Here is a 15,984-nt window from a genome sequence, read left to right as displayed (position 1 = left end):
TATGGAAAATTATTTTAAACAGCATAAAACGGCAGAGGCTCATTTTTTCCATGTTTCTGCCACTATCACTCCAGCTATTGATAAGATGTCTAAATTTATTGCAGAATAATTCTGCAGGAAAAGAGATAAAAGGTTGCTGAATAAAATATGAGGCGAAGGCTGTAAATTGTAGCAATGCATATCATTTCATTCAAATGTGGGACGCAATTACCATCTGCTACACTCATCAGTCCCCTCCTTTATGACTTAATTATATGTTTAATGCTATCAGATCAAGGAAAGGGCAAAACAGATGAATGAGAGAGAAAGAGAAAAGATTCCGCAACAAGACAAAAGGCAGATGAAAAGTAACATAAAAGGATGGAATTGATTTCATTCACCAGGAAATAGAAAAAGTTAATTTAGATACAATGTTCCCTCATCTCCTGTGCCTTTGTAAGATAATAAACCCAGCGTGTTGCCAATAGGTCTCATACCAGTCAAACACAAGAAGTCAAGTTCCTCAAAACAGAAAGTCTTCCTGCATTCATTTCGAGAAGACGGCAAGTCCTTTAAAGCGTTCTATGATTACTGCAGTCATTTCAGTCCAAGTCATCAATGTATTGTCTACGTAAAATTTAAGATTTGGCAGCGGAGAGTCATAGAAGGTTACAACATATAACGACATGTAGATCATTTATACCTATTCTTCTCAAATTTATCTGATTTAAAGATTGATCTCTTGTATATGGCATTTTGAGTGCTCTAAGGAACACTGAACGTTTGTAATTTACTCTTTTCTTTTGAATTTAATCAAGATATTGTTCATTATTTTTGCTCCGTTTCAGCTCTACGAAACTAAACATATTCTGTCATCTGCAACTGCCAGAGAAAAATGAAACTTCACAATACTAAAACTTTTTGTTCAGATGCAAATCGTGTACTGCAGTGTTCACAAAGAAAACTGGGGTTGTCCAAATGGCTGTGGGGTAAAAAGCTAGCCAGTGGGCATCCCAGGTGCCAGCGGGCACTGTCCTAACTGTGTACCTTTGGCCAGAACTCATTATAGGGTGACATTTAGGACTGCTGCTGCCCATGCCAAGTCAGCCCCCTGGATTGAGACAAATTATGTAGTTATTTTTTATGTCAGACATTAAGTCATGTCCAGTGGGAGCCAAATCAGTATCACCTTCATGTCACCTGAAAAAAAAAAGATGATAAAGGCTGTGGACTTCTTAAAACGGGGGCGTCATTCAACTTATTTGGTGAAATTTTCTGGCATTACAAAACAAGAGTGAATTGAATCAGAGTCTGATCTGCAATGCAGAGACTGCAGTGAAATGAACCATGTTCTTTTCTGAAAGCAAAATTCTTATTAAATTTATCTATCTATTCTCAAAGCAGTCGTCCAACACATACGACGACCGGAGCTAAATCACAGTCCTGTTCAGCTGTTTCTATCTCCTCTGTCTTTCCATGGGTCCTGGCAAAACCGAGACTGTTCAAAGACAAATTTCTACCTGCGCATTGCAGAAGGTCCAGTGGTTTCCTTTGCTCCATGGCTGTTATTTCTTTCAAGCCTGAAGAAAAACAAGGAATGGACTGAATTAGTGTTCATTAAACAGCCTAGAATTTTCTGTAAAATTATCACAAGGGGTTATAATATTAAATAAACCAGGAGAGGTATATACTGTAATATAAAACAAAGCACCTACATCTGTGTCATATCATCAATGATACTTGTTATGATTATCATAGACTTACACAAAGTTCATTAAAAACAAATAGCAATGATACAGGTCAAACCATCCTAAACTTGATTTATTATGTCTTTTCAACTTACAAATACATCTGTTGCAAAGGAAATAAAACAGCATGATTCTTTGTTGCAGATTCTTCCTGGAACCCATGAGGATCGTCAGCACGGCAGTGAACAGTGAACAACATGAGCAGAACTAAAGCTCCATCTTGTGGACTAAAGCAAGTACAACCGAGAGGTTCTCTCGGACCTTTCCAAGCTTCCCTATTTACAGGTTTGGTTACAGAAATGCCTGCATCAAGTCCTCAGAATGACAAAATATATGGAAGATAATATGTCAACAGACTAAAACAAGGCATGTATTTAATCACTTTGAGAATGTGTTTGAGAAAAGAGTAAACCTGCAGTAAAGCAACATATGCAGTAAAGCAATCATTAAATGTTTTATGGTGTTCTCGTTCAGTGGAAGAAACATTTATGATTTGAGAATCCAGCAAATACATCAAACAGCGGAGATAAGTCGCTAAACACAACAATTAAACACTGATGAAAGGGCCTCAAAGTGATCAGTCCACACTGGCTTGCAGGTATTTCGCAAAGCATGAAATGAATCAAAGTTGTTTATCTGCTTTGCATTATTGGGCAAATTACGCATAATTGCTCATTTGATGTATTCAGAGTAAAGCGTTCATTTGATGCATATGCTGTGGATATTTTCCACACAAACTTCAAGATGTAACAAACAGGAAAAAAAAATGGGATGTAATTGATTATAAGTTAATTGTGCAAAGGTCTCCCTGATGGGAACCATCTGTCAAAACAAGCTATATATTCACTAATTCTAATCATAATTAATTAAATGGCTAACAAATTACATACATCATAGTTAGTACGGGGGGGAAACTACCGCGGGAACTGTTATGAAACAAATTAGCTTTAACAATGAAAGAAAATTACATCACATAACTAAATATTATACTCGTTTCCGCAAGCCATATTTCTTAATGAATTCTCTAATTAATTTAATTCACACAATGTGCATAATTTGGAGCTGAAAATGTCAGTGGGTCAGACTTAACCATATTGTTGCTGGCTGTCTATTTCAACGAGTGCCATATTAGCACAACATGACCTCTATGTAAATTACACAGACCAACTGTTATAATATTAATTCCAGGGTCTAATTAACATGTTCTAAAGATATCATACAAGTACATTTAACTCATTTTACACATGCCAGTGTCAATGCAAGATTTCCATTTACCTTCATTTTGTGTAATCCCCTTTGATGAGGAACAGGGTGACAGTTTATGTTACTGGTGTCAGTCATAACAAAAAGGCTATTATTTTTACCTGCTCGTTGGATTAAGTGTTGAACTTTTCTGTCTCCCCAACACTCTCAAAAATCAAGGCTACTGGAGTTTTGAGCATTACAGACTATGACTGAGCTCATGCGGAAAGCATGTGCATGCACATTACAATAGTATTTGTGAAAGAGGAGGGAAATTCAGAGACCTTAGATCTTCTTACAATCATCCCAGTTTCTCACTCTATTGTATTAAGGTCAACAGGCACAATTAAAGAGAGCAAGACTGAGAGGCTCAAAAGATCTCACAAAGGTATCTGCAACTCTAGAGTGAAATAATACCCTATGATGATGATCTTTAGCATTGAAGAACTGTTATGATGATCATTTTCAAGGGTTTTTTTTTTCTTCCAGTTGTGATAATTTCCCCTCAGAGAGAATCTCTGAAATCAATCAGTCAATCAAGAACTTTATTTGTCCCCTGGGGGGCAATTCAAGAAAGGGCCATAGGGTTCAGGGACAGCATTTAGATGGTTGACAATATATCAGCTCATCAGCTGTACTTTGTACTCAGGCTGAAACTTTTACAATTATTTCCATTATCGATTAACAGGCAGACTATTTTCTTAATTAATTGTTTGGTCAATAAAATGATTAAAATGCTTGTTTTGTCTGCACAACAACAAATCAAGACAAAAATATGATCAATTTACAAATGTACAAAAGAGAGAATAGGTGCAAGTCCTCATATTTTTTAGAAGCTATAATTTATTAAAATAATTAATCAATTATGGAAATTACTGCTGAGTAATCTTTTCAATTCTACCATGTATATACACAGACACCTGTAATGTTTACACATTGTTTCACCTCAGGTGATGCCATTGTGGATGAAAACTGATACACTGCTGACTGACTTTCACTGTTCTGTCACCTCTGTTTGTCCTAACCCTGTGCCCGATCAGTTCACAGGAAATACAGTCAGATTTACCAAACGATGGCTTCGCTGAGTGTAAATGCAAAGATGGATGAATAAATTAATAAATTGCCCAGTGGATGGAACATATAAGCTAACACATGCATTGCAGGGCTCGGGGGCTATCCCGAGGCCAATCATTTAGCTAACACACTAATGAAAGCCTGTGTAGTGTGGCTAAGGGCAGCCACCATGGGAGGTACCACTCCCCTCCCTCCTCATGTTGGGGACTGTTAATAGGCTGGATGGAGCCAATGGAGACTCCCAGGAGAGGCCTGCTGATGAAGAGGAAAACCTGTCGTTGCCTTCACTAATCACTGCCTAATGGCTGCAGTAACACAGGTTTTACAAATGTGATTGTGCATGTGTGCCAGTACCCATATGTGTGTGTTGTGTGTGTTTTAGAATATTGGTAATCTCACTAAAATGTTCACCGGGGAATCTATTGTGTTTCTATTTGCAGTAGTGTGCATATTTTGCTACCAAAGATGTTTGGTAAAACTGCAATTTACATAACAATTGCATAAATTGTCACCAGTACGAAAGTGCTCAGGGGTTATCGTCCTTTTCCAGGCACTGTCGGATTCACCATTTCCTTTTTTTTTGTTTTTTGTTTTTTTGGTTTGTTTTTTTCATTTTACTGAAGGTACAATCCATTGGACTCTGCTATCACTTTCAAACTGCTTAAAATGTGTCTAAATACTGGAACAAATGAACTAGAACTGAAACAATAAGCTGACCAGTCATTTAACCAACTGACAGAACTACTAGCAGCTATTTTCTAAACAGTTAAAATACTAAAACTATTATTTTTTTGGTTTTTGTTTTCTTTTAAGCAAAAAAGGAAACCATTCTTTTATTCCAACCTATCGAATGTGAGGATGTGCTTCTTTTCTCTGTCATATATCAATGCAAAGTGAAAATTTTTGGGTTTGAAACCGCTGATCAAACAAAACAAGCCATTTGATAATGTCACTGTGGAATGGAAACTGTGAAGGACGTTTTTTTTTTTATTATTATTATCAATCCATCATGAAAATCATCTGCAGATTAAACATTAATGAAAATAATCGTTCTGTTTACAATAGTGACATTTAACAGAACAGCAGTACAACAGGCCTAATTCCCATTTTGACCAGTTGGGAATCAATAAATCAGTAAAAAAAAAAAAAATTCGCGTCACTCTTCAATCACGTGACTTCTTCATTCACATTACTTTAAAGTGAGTAAGTAAATTACAGAACAGAGTGATTAATTGAACACTTTGAGTTCATTTCTTTGGTCCAACATGGAATAACTTCATAACCAATTATTGTGACTTCAACTATAACTTGGCCAACTCTGCCACTGTTAACCCTCTGGACCCTGCAGGATCCTGCGTTTTAAAGGTGGTTCAAACCAGTAAAAACTCACCTGCACTGAGTGTGATGTGTTCGACGACAGCACTCATTCACTCCAAATTAACCACAGCGGTAAATCAAGTCATGCTGCATTTTAAGGTGTGTGCTTTGTAAGGCGCAGGCCCAGTTCCCTCACGACAGTAATGATGTCAACTTTACTCAACAAAGAGGCCCAATCAAACAAATAAAACATTTTAGGCCCAGCCCCCCATTAGTCACTGTCAAACCGTGCATTCAATTCACCGTGCAGCTCCTAGTTTAACGCCGACACTGGCCGGTGGCTGTACTTTCAAAGGAAACGTGAATCTAAAACGTGAAGCTGTAAAACTCCTGAGTTAAGAAATCGCTTCCGGTTATGACCTACAAAGTAAAGTTCTCATAAAAGAGAATAAGTTGCAATAATTGGAACCGCAGAAAACAATATTAGGTCATGTCTTTTTCTTTCCTCTTCAACAAAACGGCTCAGCTGCCATGGAGGTGTGGGTGGTTAAACTTGCCATGTATCTGGGGAGTGAGCCAGGACAAGTTTGAATTGATAGTTGAGCTTTTTAGTACTCTAAACCTTGGAGGAAGCAGATGGCATGGTAATCTCAACTCAAGGTCCTCTCATTCACTTGCTTTGGAGCTTTCAACATCATTCTCATTACGAGGATGGTTACGGAAATGAATGAGAGATTTTAGAGAAGGACAGAATTATGGAAAGTTTGGACATCTACATTTCCATGGAAAGGGCAGACTCCGCAGAATAAAATATAACTGAAGACAATTTAAAGTCTGTCTATCCATCCGACTGCTTATTAAAACATCAAAACATGCACACACATACAGCATAACCACACTGACAAACTGAACACTCCAAGACATAGTCACTGGCATCTTGCAGCACATACCTTAGCTTTAAGTCTCGGGTTTTCCTCTGTGTGAAATAGCTGTTAATATTTCTTGTTTGTGAGTCATAAAGCCCAGTTAAAAGGCACAAAATGACCATAAAGAGATGAAAAAAGTAAGAAAAAAAATGACATAAAAGATACACATATCAACTCAAAGGAGATTTTTTTTAAAAAGACCATGACTTTAACAAAATGACACAAAATGGTGAAAAATAGACACGATAAGTAGACACAGACAGGTAACGTGTCTGTGCTAATTTTCTCATAATCAATCCATCCATAATTTACATGTAGTAAAATATATCGCTTAAAGACTTTAGAGGATTTGTCATCTACCTGAGAAAACAACTGCACGATAAATCCTTTATTTTGAAGGAGTAGCAGAGCGCTTCCTGTGCTCTTGCAGCTGTCTCCAGCTGACTTTCTCCTAGCTCCGCGCAGGCCGAGACTTTCCTGCCAATCTGTCCAATCAGTTTACTGACAAAGTGGAAGTCGATTGCAACGTCCTCATACAAAACTGTGAGTGAGTCAAAGTTGTGGTGTGTGGGGGGGGGCGCAGCGAAGAAGCCGACAACTTTTTTTAGCCAAGTTTCTCGTCGACGGTTTGAAGTTGGTGGAAATCTTCCCGAAACAAACCATAATGTCACCAGGCGGTTGGACGTGACCGGGGCGATACGGTATGGAAAGCTAACACTACACTGTGCCTCTGTGCTGGGCGGCCACGGGTGTCAGACCCTGGTGTGTGACTGACTGACAACACCGACCACCGCTGCTGTTACTCCTGCTGCTGCTCCGGTGGAATATGTCTAGCATGCCACGCAGGCAGCTAACTTCTCCAAAGCCAAGAAAACTTTGCCTTCAAATCAGAAGTGGCCCTCGCAGTATAAGACTGTGACATTTGATTTATTTCACCGTGGATTTTCCCTTTCTTTCTTTTTTTTTTTTTTTGTAACCAAAAAAGAAAATCAGAGAAAATGATGAAGGTTCGGAGATACTTAAGGGGGAGTGGGAGGGTACTCGCATTTGTGTTCATTGCCTCTGTCATTTGGCTGCTGTTTGACATGGCTGCACTTCGCATATCGATAAACGATGTGAACAGTCAGCTGCTGAAGGAGCGAGTGATAAAAGAGAGGGAGATTTTCAAACAGCAGCAGTCCAGGGTGACACAGCTAATGAAAAGGGGCTTTAAAAACCCAGTGCAGAGGGTGGACTTGGCTGTCACACATGCGGGCAAAGGACCACTTAGTTCAGGTGTCAGACTTGCTCAAGTGTACAGACAGGGAGGCAGGAAACAGGACCAAATGTTGAGGGACAACCAGGGAAACTCTTTCCAGCAACAGGCAGATAATCTTCCCAAGGCTGATCACTCTAAATCTGTAGTTTCTGAACATCTGGAGGGAGCTGCCCTGCAAAATGTCACATCAAAGCACGGTGACCTCGCAAAGAAAAAGGCGGTAAACTTGGATCTGAATGGGGCAAAATCAGAGGTACCTGAGGTACTGTCTCACACAACTCAGGCGTCACCAGGTATTCAGAAAAACAAACTTGCTCCACTGCCAACCTCAAGGAAAGAACCAGTTAAAACTGGAGATGATGGACAAATCCCTCTGGACAAAACGGACCCAAAGACAAAGGAAAAAGTCAAGGATGAACTTACCAAGACTGGAGCAAAGGTGACCCAGCATCAGACCGAAGATGCACACCCCGTTAAAACAACGCCCACACATCCCAATAAGGATGTAAAAGAAAAGGAGATAAATATTCATAAAGAGAAGAAACAGGTCGGGACAATTGAGAAAAGTGATCTTCATGCAACAAAGGAAGTCCCAAAATCTGTAATCAAGCTGGGAGCGGGAGAGGACTCAAAGGATAACGCCACTGCTGTCAGAAAACCAGGTGTCCACAAAGTGCTTTCTCTGGACATGACTCTCGCTCCCAGAGATGCCAACGCGGTGGGCCAGTTTGGTCAGGCAGCACTCGTCGCCAGCCACGAAGATGCAGAGGTGAGGAAGAGATGGGACGAAGGGCATTTTAATGTCTACCTGAGTGACCAGATCCCGGTGGACCGTGCCATCCCAGACACCAGGCCTGAGACGTGAGTCTTTTTCCTGCACATTTTACCTCTCAGGCAGCTTTGATTGAAAACCTGAATTGTCCTTTCTGCTTTGTTTTTTGTTTTTTTTTGTTTTTTTTGCAGGTGTGCACAGAACCTGGTCCACGACGACTTGCCTTCCACCAGTGTGATTTTCTGTTTCGTGGATGAAGTGTGGTCCACGCTCCTCCGCTCTGTGCACAGCGTGCTCAACAGATCTCCACCACACCTCCTCAAGGAGATCATTCTGGTGGATGATTTCAGCACCAAAGGTAATAAAAGTGTCCTGAGTACTTCACAGGCAGAGCCTATTACCTTAATCTGGCCTCCACAGGGGGGACAGACCAGCAAACTCCTTTTAATGGAGGTCTAAGAGAGGTCTAGGCTTTTATTATTAAAGGCAAGTTATTCTTTTTGGCTGGTCTGCAGAACCCACTACCCACCCATTAGCACTTCGACCATATTAAGTTTTTGTATAGACCCTTCTGGGTCTAGTCTGTATATTCTCATGATGCTATAGTTGCAGCTCACACTTGATTTTATTATTGATTGATCTGTTAAGTATTTTCCTGAATAATAAGCAAATTGTTTAGTTTTCAAAATAGCAAGAGAGGTCCATCACAGGTTCCAGTAACCCAAAATCAAAAATTTATTCACTTTATAGTTGTATAAAAGAGAAAATCAGCAAATTCTCATATTTGTGAAGCTGGAACCAGAGAATGTTTTCACAATAATCAAATCATTGTTAGTTAATTTGCATCCAATAAATCTACATGTTGTTTCAGTTTTACATAACACAAAACAGTCATCAGATATTTTCAGAGATTCACCCATTATTTGAGTCTTTGTAGTTTAACCCCACTGGTTCTAATAACTGTTGTAAAGTCACATTATAACTTGTATGTAGTAGATTTACTTCTCGCTTGTACTCTGGCAGACTACTTGAAGGAGCCACTGGATGAGTACATGTCCCAGTTTCCCAAAGTGCGAATCATTCGCCTGAAGGAGCGTCAGGGTCTGATCAGGGCCAGGCTGGCCGGAGCTGCTGCTGCCAAAGGTACGCACTGTTGTGACTAATAAGGTTTTGTAATAATTGTCTTTAAGTATAGAATTCACTTGGTCAGACTTCTGAACTGTAAATGTTAGACTGGACACACCAGTATATCCCTGTCCTCTGGGTTATAACTTTAAGGCGTCTAAGGCAACAACGTTTAGTAAATTGTGTGTGATTTGTGTTGTGTAAGATGGAGGTGGATTGGCCTGCTTCACAAGCTTAGAACTGTAGGGACTATCGTATCTTGCTAATCAACACAACATGGGTAGAAGCACGAGTACAAGAAGACGTACAGTTCATAGGCCATGTTTTTTTTTTCCAGCTTCTTGCAAATGAGCTCATCAGATAAGGAGAAGTATGTAAACATATTCCAAGTCTAGGCTGAAGAATTATTTACAGACTTTTAAATGGAAGAAAAAAAATTCTAAATCCTTGTTTGTTCAGTTGAAATTTACAAATACTTACACCTGCTCTCTAGTGTATTTACTATGTGCTGATATGCATATTATTTACGTACAGCAACAAACACATGCCTTTCAAAGAGCTCTTTGATAAGTGTTATAGGGTTGCACTGTTAGCATGCACATGTGGCTGTTTGTTTAACTGCAGCAGGATGTTTGCTTTCTTCTAATGTAGGTGAGGTTCTTACCTTCCTTGACTCCCACGTTGAGTGTAACGTGGGCTGGCTGGAGCCGCTCTTAGAGAGAGTCTATCTGGATCGGAAGAAGGTGCCTTGTCCAGTCATTGAAGTCATCAGTGATAAGGACCTGAGGTGATTAAATGAAACCAAATCTGAGTCACAGACAAGCCATACGTGGGATTTGATTATGTTTTTTTTAGAGTAATGTTGAATATTGAATAGAATAAATAAATAAAATAGAATAATTGAAAAAAAAAAAAAAACAGGAAATGTCATTTTGATGTCTGGCTCTTTCGCTTCAGTTATATGCTGGTTGACAACTTCCAAAGAGGTATTTTCAAATGGCCTTTGGTGTTTGGCTGGAGCGCATTACCGGAGGAGTACATTAAGAAGAACAACATGACCATCTCAGATCCCATCAGGTACCTCAAGTTTTTCCATTGTTCGTCATTGTTCTGCCTTTTTTTTAAAACCAATATTTCAGTTTCTTGACTCAAATTAATGTTATTTTTTTATTATTATTATTATTATTTTTGATGTATTTAATCTTACAGGTGTCCAGTTATGGCCGGAGGCCTTTTCTCCATAGACAAAAAATACTTCTATGAGCTTGGTGCCTATGACCCTGGCCTGGATGTATGGGGTGGGGAGAACATGGAGATTTCATTTAAGGTATGTCGCTCAGCTAAGTCATATATGAATACTGGCAAAAAAAAAAAAGTTGTTTGGGAAGTACACAGAACTTCTCTCTTATGACTCCTTGTCTTACATGTTGCCATTTGAACAGATCTGGATGTGCGGAGGGGAAATCGAGATTATCCCCTGCTCTCGAGTGGGACACATTTTCCGAGGACAGAACCCATACAAATTCCCCAAAGACAGGCAGAAGACAGTTGAGCGTAACCTGGCAAGGGTGGCTGAGGTCTGGCTGGACGAGTACAAGGACCTCTTCTACGGCCACGGCTACCACCACCTGCTGGATAAAAGTGCCATCGACATCGGCAACCTCACCGAGCAGATCGAGCTGAGGAAGAAGCTCAAATGCAAGAGCTTCAAGTGGTACCTGGAGAAAGTTTATCCAGACATGGTTGCTCCTTTAGTCAAAGCTGAAGGCCTGGTATGTGAATTCCCTACAGCAGCTCACATTGCTTTGTACGTCTTGCAATCACAGTGCTCTGTGTTCACTTCAGACTTTGTTTACATTTCCCTAAAAACTGAAAGCTTGTCATGCTTTCCCTCCATGAAGCTGTTGTTATATATAAGAACAGCAACAAGTAAATAAGTTTTCATTACTGTTGTTTCACTTCTGTAAAATTTGCGTCATCTAATTTTTCCTTGTAGGTTTTCAATCGCGGCTTAAGAAAATGCCTCGCTCTGCAGAAAGGCTCTCTGTCCTTCGAGACATGTGATCTCAGTAAGCAGGTAGGTGTCTGTATGATATTTAACATTTTATCTGACAGCAGATACACAACACGCATTTAAGTTTAAATTGAGTAAATTAAGTATTTATTATTCTCCAAAATATGATTCTTCCACAGTTGTGAGATTTTTCTTAGTGCTTCTGAGGAAAGTATGCACATATTATGCAATTTTGACCTCATGACTGTGGTAATTATGGGGGGGTATCACACAAAAATATCCAAAAATAAACTTAAGCCAGGACAAATGCAGCCAGAGTCCAAGACAGGACGCGAGCCACGATAAACAAGGGTGGAGTTCAAGATGAGACCAAGCCTTTCTAAATGCGGTCTTCTCAGACTCAGTCCCGCTGAGCCGTCATTCAGCACCTTTCAGTTTTCATGGAGCGTAATTACATCTTTGTCGCTCCCCTCTTTTTCTCTCTGTTTTTTAGAGTCAGCTCTTTAACTACACCTGGATGAAGCACATACGCCAGCAGGACCTGTGTGTCGCTCCCCAAGACAAGGGCAGCGGCTTTGCTCTACAATTATGTGACAACACCAAGCCTGAACTCCGCTGGTTCCACAAATCCTCCAACTCAGCTCTGGTAGGTTGACCTTGGGTGTGCTGTTTGCTTTTTTGATTATCTTTGTTTTTCTTTCCCTCTACAACTCTGTTATTTTAGAAGTTCTTAGTCACTGTAAGATGGTAAATCAAATGGACAGGGCTGGCCTGCTTCAAATCCAGTAGAATCAAAATGCTTTCAGTTTAGTGGAGTAGGATTAAAGAGTGTTTAGAGGCTAAATCTTTGTTCATTAATTGTGTTTCCTGTTTTGTCTCTGTGAAGGCGGAGCACCTCATAACAGAATTTGTTTCCCACCACATGTGCCTGGAGGCGGGGCCTCAGGGTGACTCTCTTCACCTCAGCCCATGTGTGCCCAACAACGCCTTCCAGAAGTGGCAGTTCACACACTACCACGCTCAGTGATGAGACGGATTGTGACTTTACTTCACCTTTTACATGTTTAAACGTGCACTACAGAGACCTCCAGTGGCCTCACTTTACAGAATGGTCTGTGGTCCAACCTCAAAACACAGGACTTGTCTGGACTTGGGAAGTGGGAGACGCTTTGGTGGCAGTGATATGGGTGGTGTAAAGGAGATGGGTGGGGATGTGCAATGTTTCTAATGTCCTTTTAATTCGTCAGCAGGGACTGACCTTGAGTTTAAACATGTACCAGAGAAAAGAGAGAGAATATTTCTCTGATCTTTTTCACTGGTACTTGGGGAAGAGTGGCTGAGTTTTTTTTTTTTTTTTTTTTTTTACTGGGCTACAACTTTAGCACAACATATCATTTCATTGCCAAAGAATAAAAAAAAAAAAGGTTAAACAGTGCCTCAGATTTGAAAAGTAAAGAGAGTTTGTGCTGACTGAGTTAAATAATGAGATAAATTGCATGTCAAGTAGAATTTATTCATTTGTATAAAACGTATCACATATTTTCGGCGAGACATCTACTTTTCTAGGTGTCTTGTACTTTATGTTTGATGAGATGCTTGGATGAAATGGCTGCTTCTCTGGTTTTTAGTGTTTTATTGAGGTGTAGGTTTTGTCTCTTTGTATGATTCTTTTTTTTTTGTCACTAGGGGGAAGTGTTGGTTCAAAACACCCAATAAACCTGTGCTGTGATTTCATGATTTTGTGATCTGTTGTCAAACCCTTTAACCACAAACTGATGGAAATGCATTTCCTCAACAATTAAAAACACAATGATGAAAGTAAAGATTTAACAGCATGTATCTCTTTATTATGTTTTCCTTATCCATAAGCCATTAAGACATGTAAATATGTATGCCTCATTAATCATTGGAAAATACTTACCCTAATAGTTTCACTACTCAGAGTCTCTCTCTAGAGGTTTAGATACTGAAGCTCTAATACCAAACAACATCTTAGTTATTATAGCTAGTAGGATTATAGATCCCAGAGCTTCTTATTTATTTAATCTGCTGGTCAAATACCTGCCTCAAAACAAGATGTTTTCATGCTAAAACCAAATGGAAAAAACTCAAAGTGCCTCTTGGAAATGAGATGAATGGCATTCTTCTCCATTCAGGTCATACACAACAGATGTAAGCAGCTCATTCAGAAATCTTGTGTGTTAGGTTTGTGTGACCTGGAGAGTCATATCAAACATTTTCAATGCATCTACAAGTAGATTTCATTGCTAATAAATATGGAAATTGCGTAACATAGTAAACATGCACAATCAGTTTCCTTTAATGGTCTTTTTGTTGTTGTTATGGATCATGTCCGGCAGTTTTTATTTTCCTGTAAAGGACATTGAAACCTTCTTCTTCTTATAAATTCATCATCATGTACTCAAACTCCTCGATCTTCTGGCGGGTGTTGCCCCTGCGGATCTTGCGGTAGGACACGGTGCTGTATTTGGAGGAGGTTAGGTGGTCGAAGGATCTTTGGTGACCAGCGCTGGATTTCTTTGGCAGAGGCAGGGTGGAGTAGCCTGGGCTGGGGCCCTGATGAAACCCCACAGGAATGTGGAAGTTGCGGTCCTGCTCTGGTTTCTGGTCTACCTGTGTGTCGCCTGACATCAGGAGTTCAGCATTAGACATCTCTTTTGGGACTTCTGCCTCCACATTCAGCCTTTTATAACTCTCCTCATTAGTTACATCAAAGGGTTCAAGGTTCTGTGTCTGAGCCTCTAGCACCGCTTCTTCCTCCTTAATTTGCAGATTTGCTGAAATGAGAAGAAAGGGTGAAAATTTCTTTTGCATTCTGTAAACAAAAACCTCCCTCTCAAACAATCCATTTCACTGCACAACACTAAACTCCTCTTACCTGTTTCTGATGATATATTCTGCCCAGGCTGAGTATGCATGTCTGCATTTGTGCAGTTTGATTGCAGAGATTCTCCACTGGTGCTTGCCATGTTTCCCAGCGTTAGATTAGCCTCTGTTCCTGAATCTGCAGAATCTGACTGATAGATATGCTCAGTTTTTGGTGTCTGGAGCTCTGGGCATTCCTCTTCTTGTTCAGTCAGTATGAACTGCGAAGTCGCTTCCTTCTCCATCGCTAAATTTTCTTTGTCACTAAAGACCTCTGCTCCCGGATCACCCTCCCTCTGAGGGACAGATTCTTCAGCTGCTTCACTTTTCATAAGATTCTTACTCATGTTTGCACCAAAATCAGAAGATGTGTTTGCTTTTATTTCCTGATGAGTCTGGTCCTCATCGCTGTAGAACACAGAGTCGTCTCCCTCCTCCATCGACCACACATCTCTCTCCTCAGGCTGATCCAGGGTCTGTAGGGCCTCAAGAGTGATCCCGCCAATAATCTCCAGTACCTGGGATACCACTGCATTTTCTTCTTCTGCTGTGAGTCTTGGGGACATTGGAGGCATTGTGTGTGTCTCCATCTCTGTCAGTCTGTTTTTCTTTCCTCCGTAATGTGGAAAATAGTCACGTGACGCTGAGGCTCTTAATTGTTTAGTTGAATCAAAAGTTAAAGAACCTCACACTTGGCATTGTGGTATAAAATTACTTGCATTTGTCCTACATTGTCAAGGAGTGAAAAAAGAACCAGTGCAAGGTCAAGCTCACTAGTGCTACTACTATGTCGTTCTGTGTGTGCAGAATCACTGAAGAACAGGGGTTTTGTTGTGGACCCAACAAAGGTTCTTTGTCAGTCTGGCATCCGTATATGGAGTAATTGTACTCATTCTTTAATCTCTGCTGGGTGACCACTTTCCTTCAACATTTTGAGTCTGGATTAACATTCTCCTCTAGGTTTTCTTCACAGCATTTTACAGCCTGAACCAGCAATGTTTTTGTACGTCCTGAAACTAAACCCTGTTGCGTCTTAAGTGCATAAACATCTTAAGTAAGGCGCCTGAATGATATAACATTCTGAAAACTTACTGCTGTCTGCACAGAGCAGTAGAAAGTACATTTACTCAAGTGCTGTACCACAATTTTATGGTCCTTCAATGGAGTATGTCAGTTTTAAGCCACTATATACATCCACTCCAATGCAGTTCACATTTATCTGACAGCTACAGTTACTTTTTTTTGTCATGACTAGGGCAAGGACTTGGACCCAAACGCACAATCCCACAGACGTAACCAAAAACAATAGTTTTTATTCTTACAAAGTTTCAAACAAGGATCACCCATAAAGGGGAAAAAGGCACAAAAATACAAAATGCAAACGCAAAATCACTCTTAGCGAGGAGAAAGATGGAACAAGGAGCTAAAACCAAACAAGAAACAAAGTAACAAATAAATACACAACCTGACTGGGGATATGATGACAAGAGGCAAGATGGGAAACAAGAGACAAGGTAAAAGACATAAGACAAGGACATGAGACAAAAATGAACTAACAAGAACACAGGGAAACGACAAGACTTAAATACACAAGGCAATGGGCAACAGGTGAAACCAATTAGGGCAGGGCAGACAATCACAAA

The 15,984-nt window shown here is 40.0% G+C and overlaps 2 protein-coding genes across 2 annotated transcripts; one reads left to right on the top strand and one right to left on the bottom strand.

Annotated features, from left to right (window-relative positions):
* Positions 1-6,759: 6,759 nt before the first annotated feature.
* On the top strand, positions 6,760-13,256 carry LOC121194917 (polypeptide N-acetylgalactosaminyltransferase 5). The gene is made up of 10 exons (XM_041058065.1): positions 6,760-8,405; positions 8,508-8,674; positions 9,340-9,459; positions 10,093-10,228; positions 10,399-10,518; positions 10,651-10,768; positions 10,884-11,213; positions 11,438-11,518; positions 11,949-12,101; positions 12,342-13,256. The coding sequence occupies exons 1-10, from the start codon at positions 7,285-7,287 to the stop codon at positions 12,480-12,482; spliced, it is 2,487 nt and encodes an 828-aa protein (XP_040913999.1). The 5' UTR covers positions 6,760-7,284; the 3' UTR covers positions 12,483-13,256.
* Positions 13,257-13,855: 599 nt separating this feature from the next.
* Positions 13,856-14,931, bottom strand: LOC121194854 (ermin-like). Its single transcript, XM_041057943.1, has 2 exons — positions 14,355-14,931; positions 13,856-14,253 (listed from the first exon to the last, which is right to left on the bottom strand). The coding sequence occupies exons 1-2, from the start codon at positions 14,929-14,931 to the stop codon at positions 13,856-13,858; spliced, it is 975 nt and encodes a 324-aa protein (XP_040913877.1).
* Positions 14,932-15,984: the final 1,053 nt, after the last annotated feature.

This window comes from Toxotes jaculatrix, chromosome 15 (genome assembly GCF_017976425.1).
Source record: "Toxotes jaculatrix isolate fToxJac2 chromosome 15, fToxJac2.pri, whole genome shotgun sequence".
NCBI classification, from domain to species: Eukaryota; Metazoa; Chordata; class Actinopteri; family Toxotidae; genus Toxotes; species Toxotes jaculatrix.
This window is presented reverse-complemented; position numbering and strand designations above follow the sequence as displayed.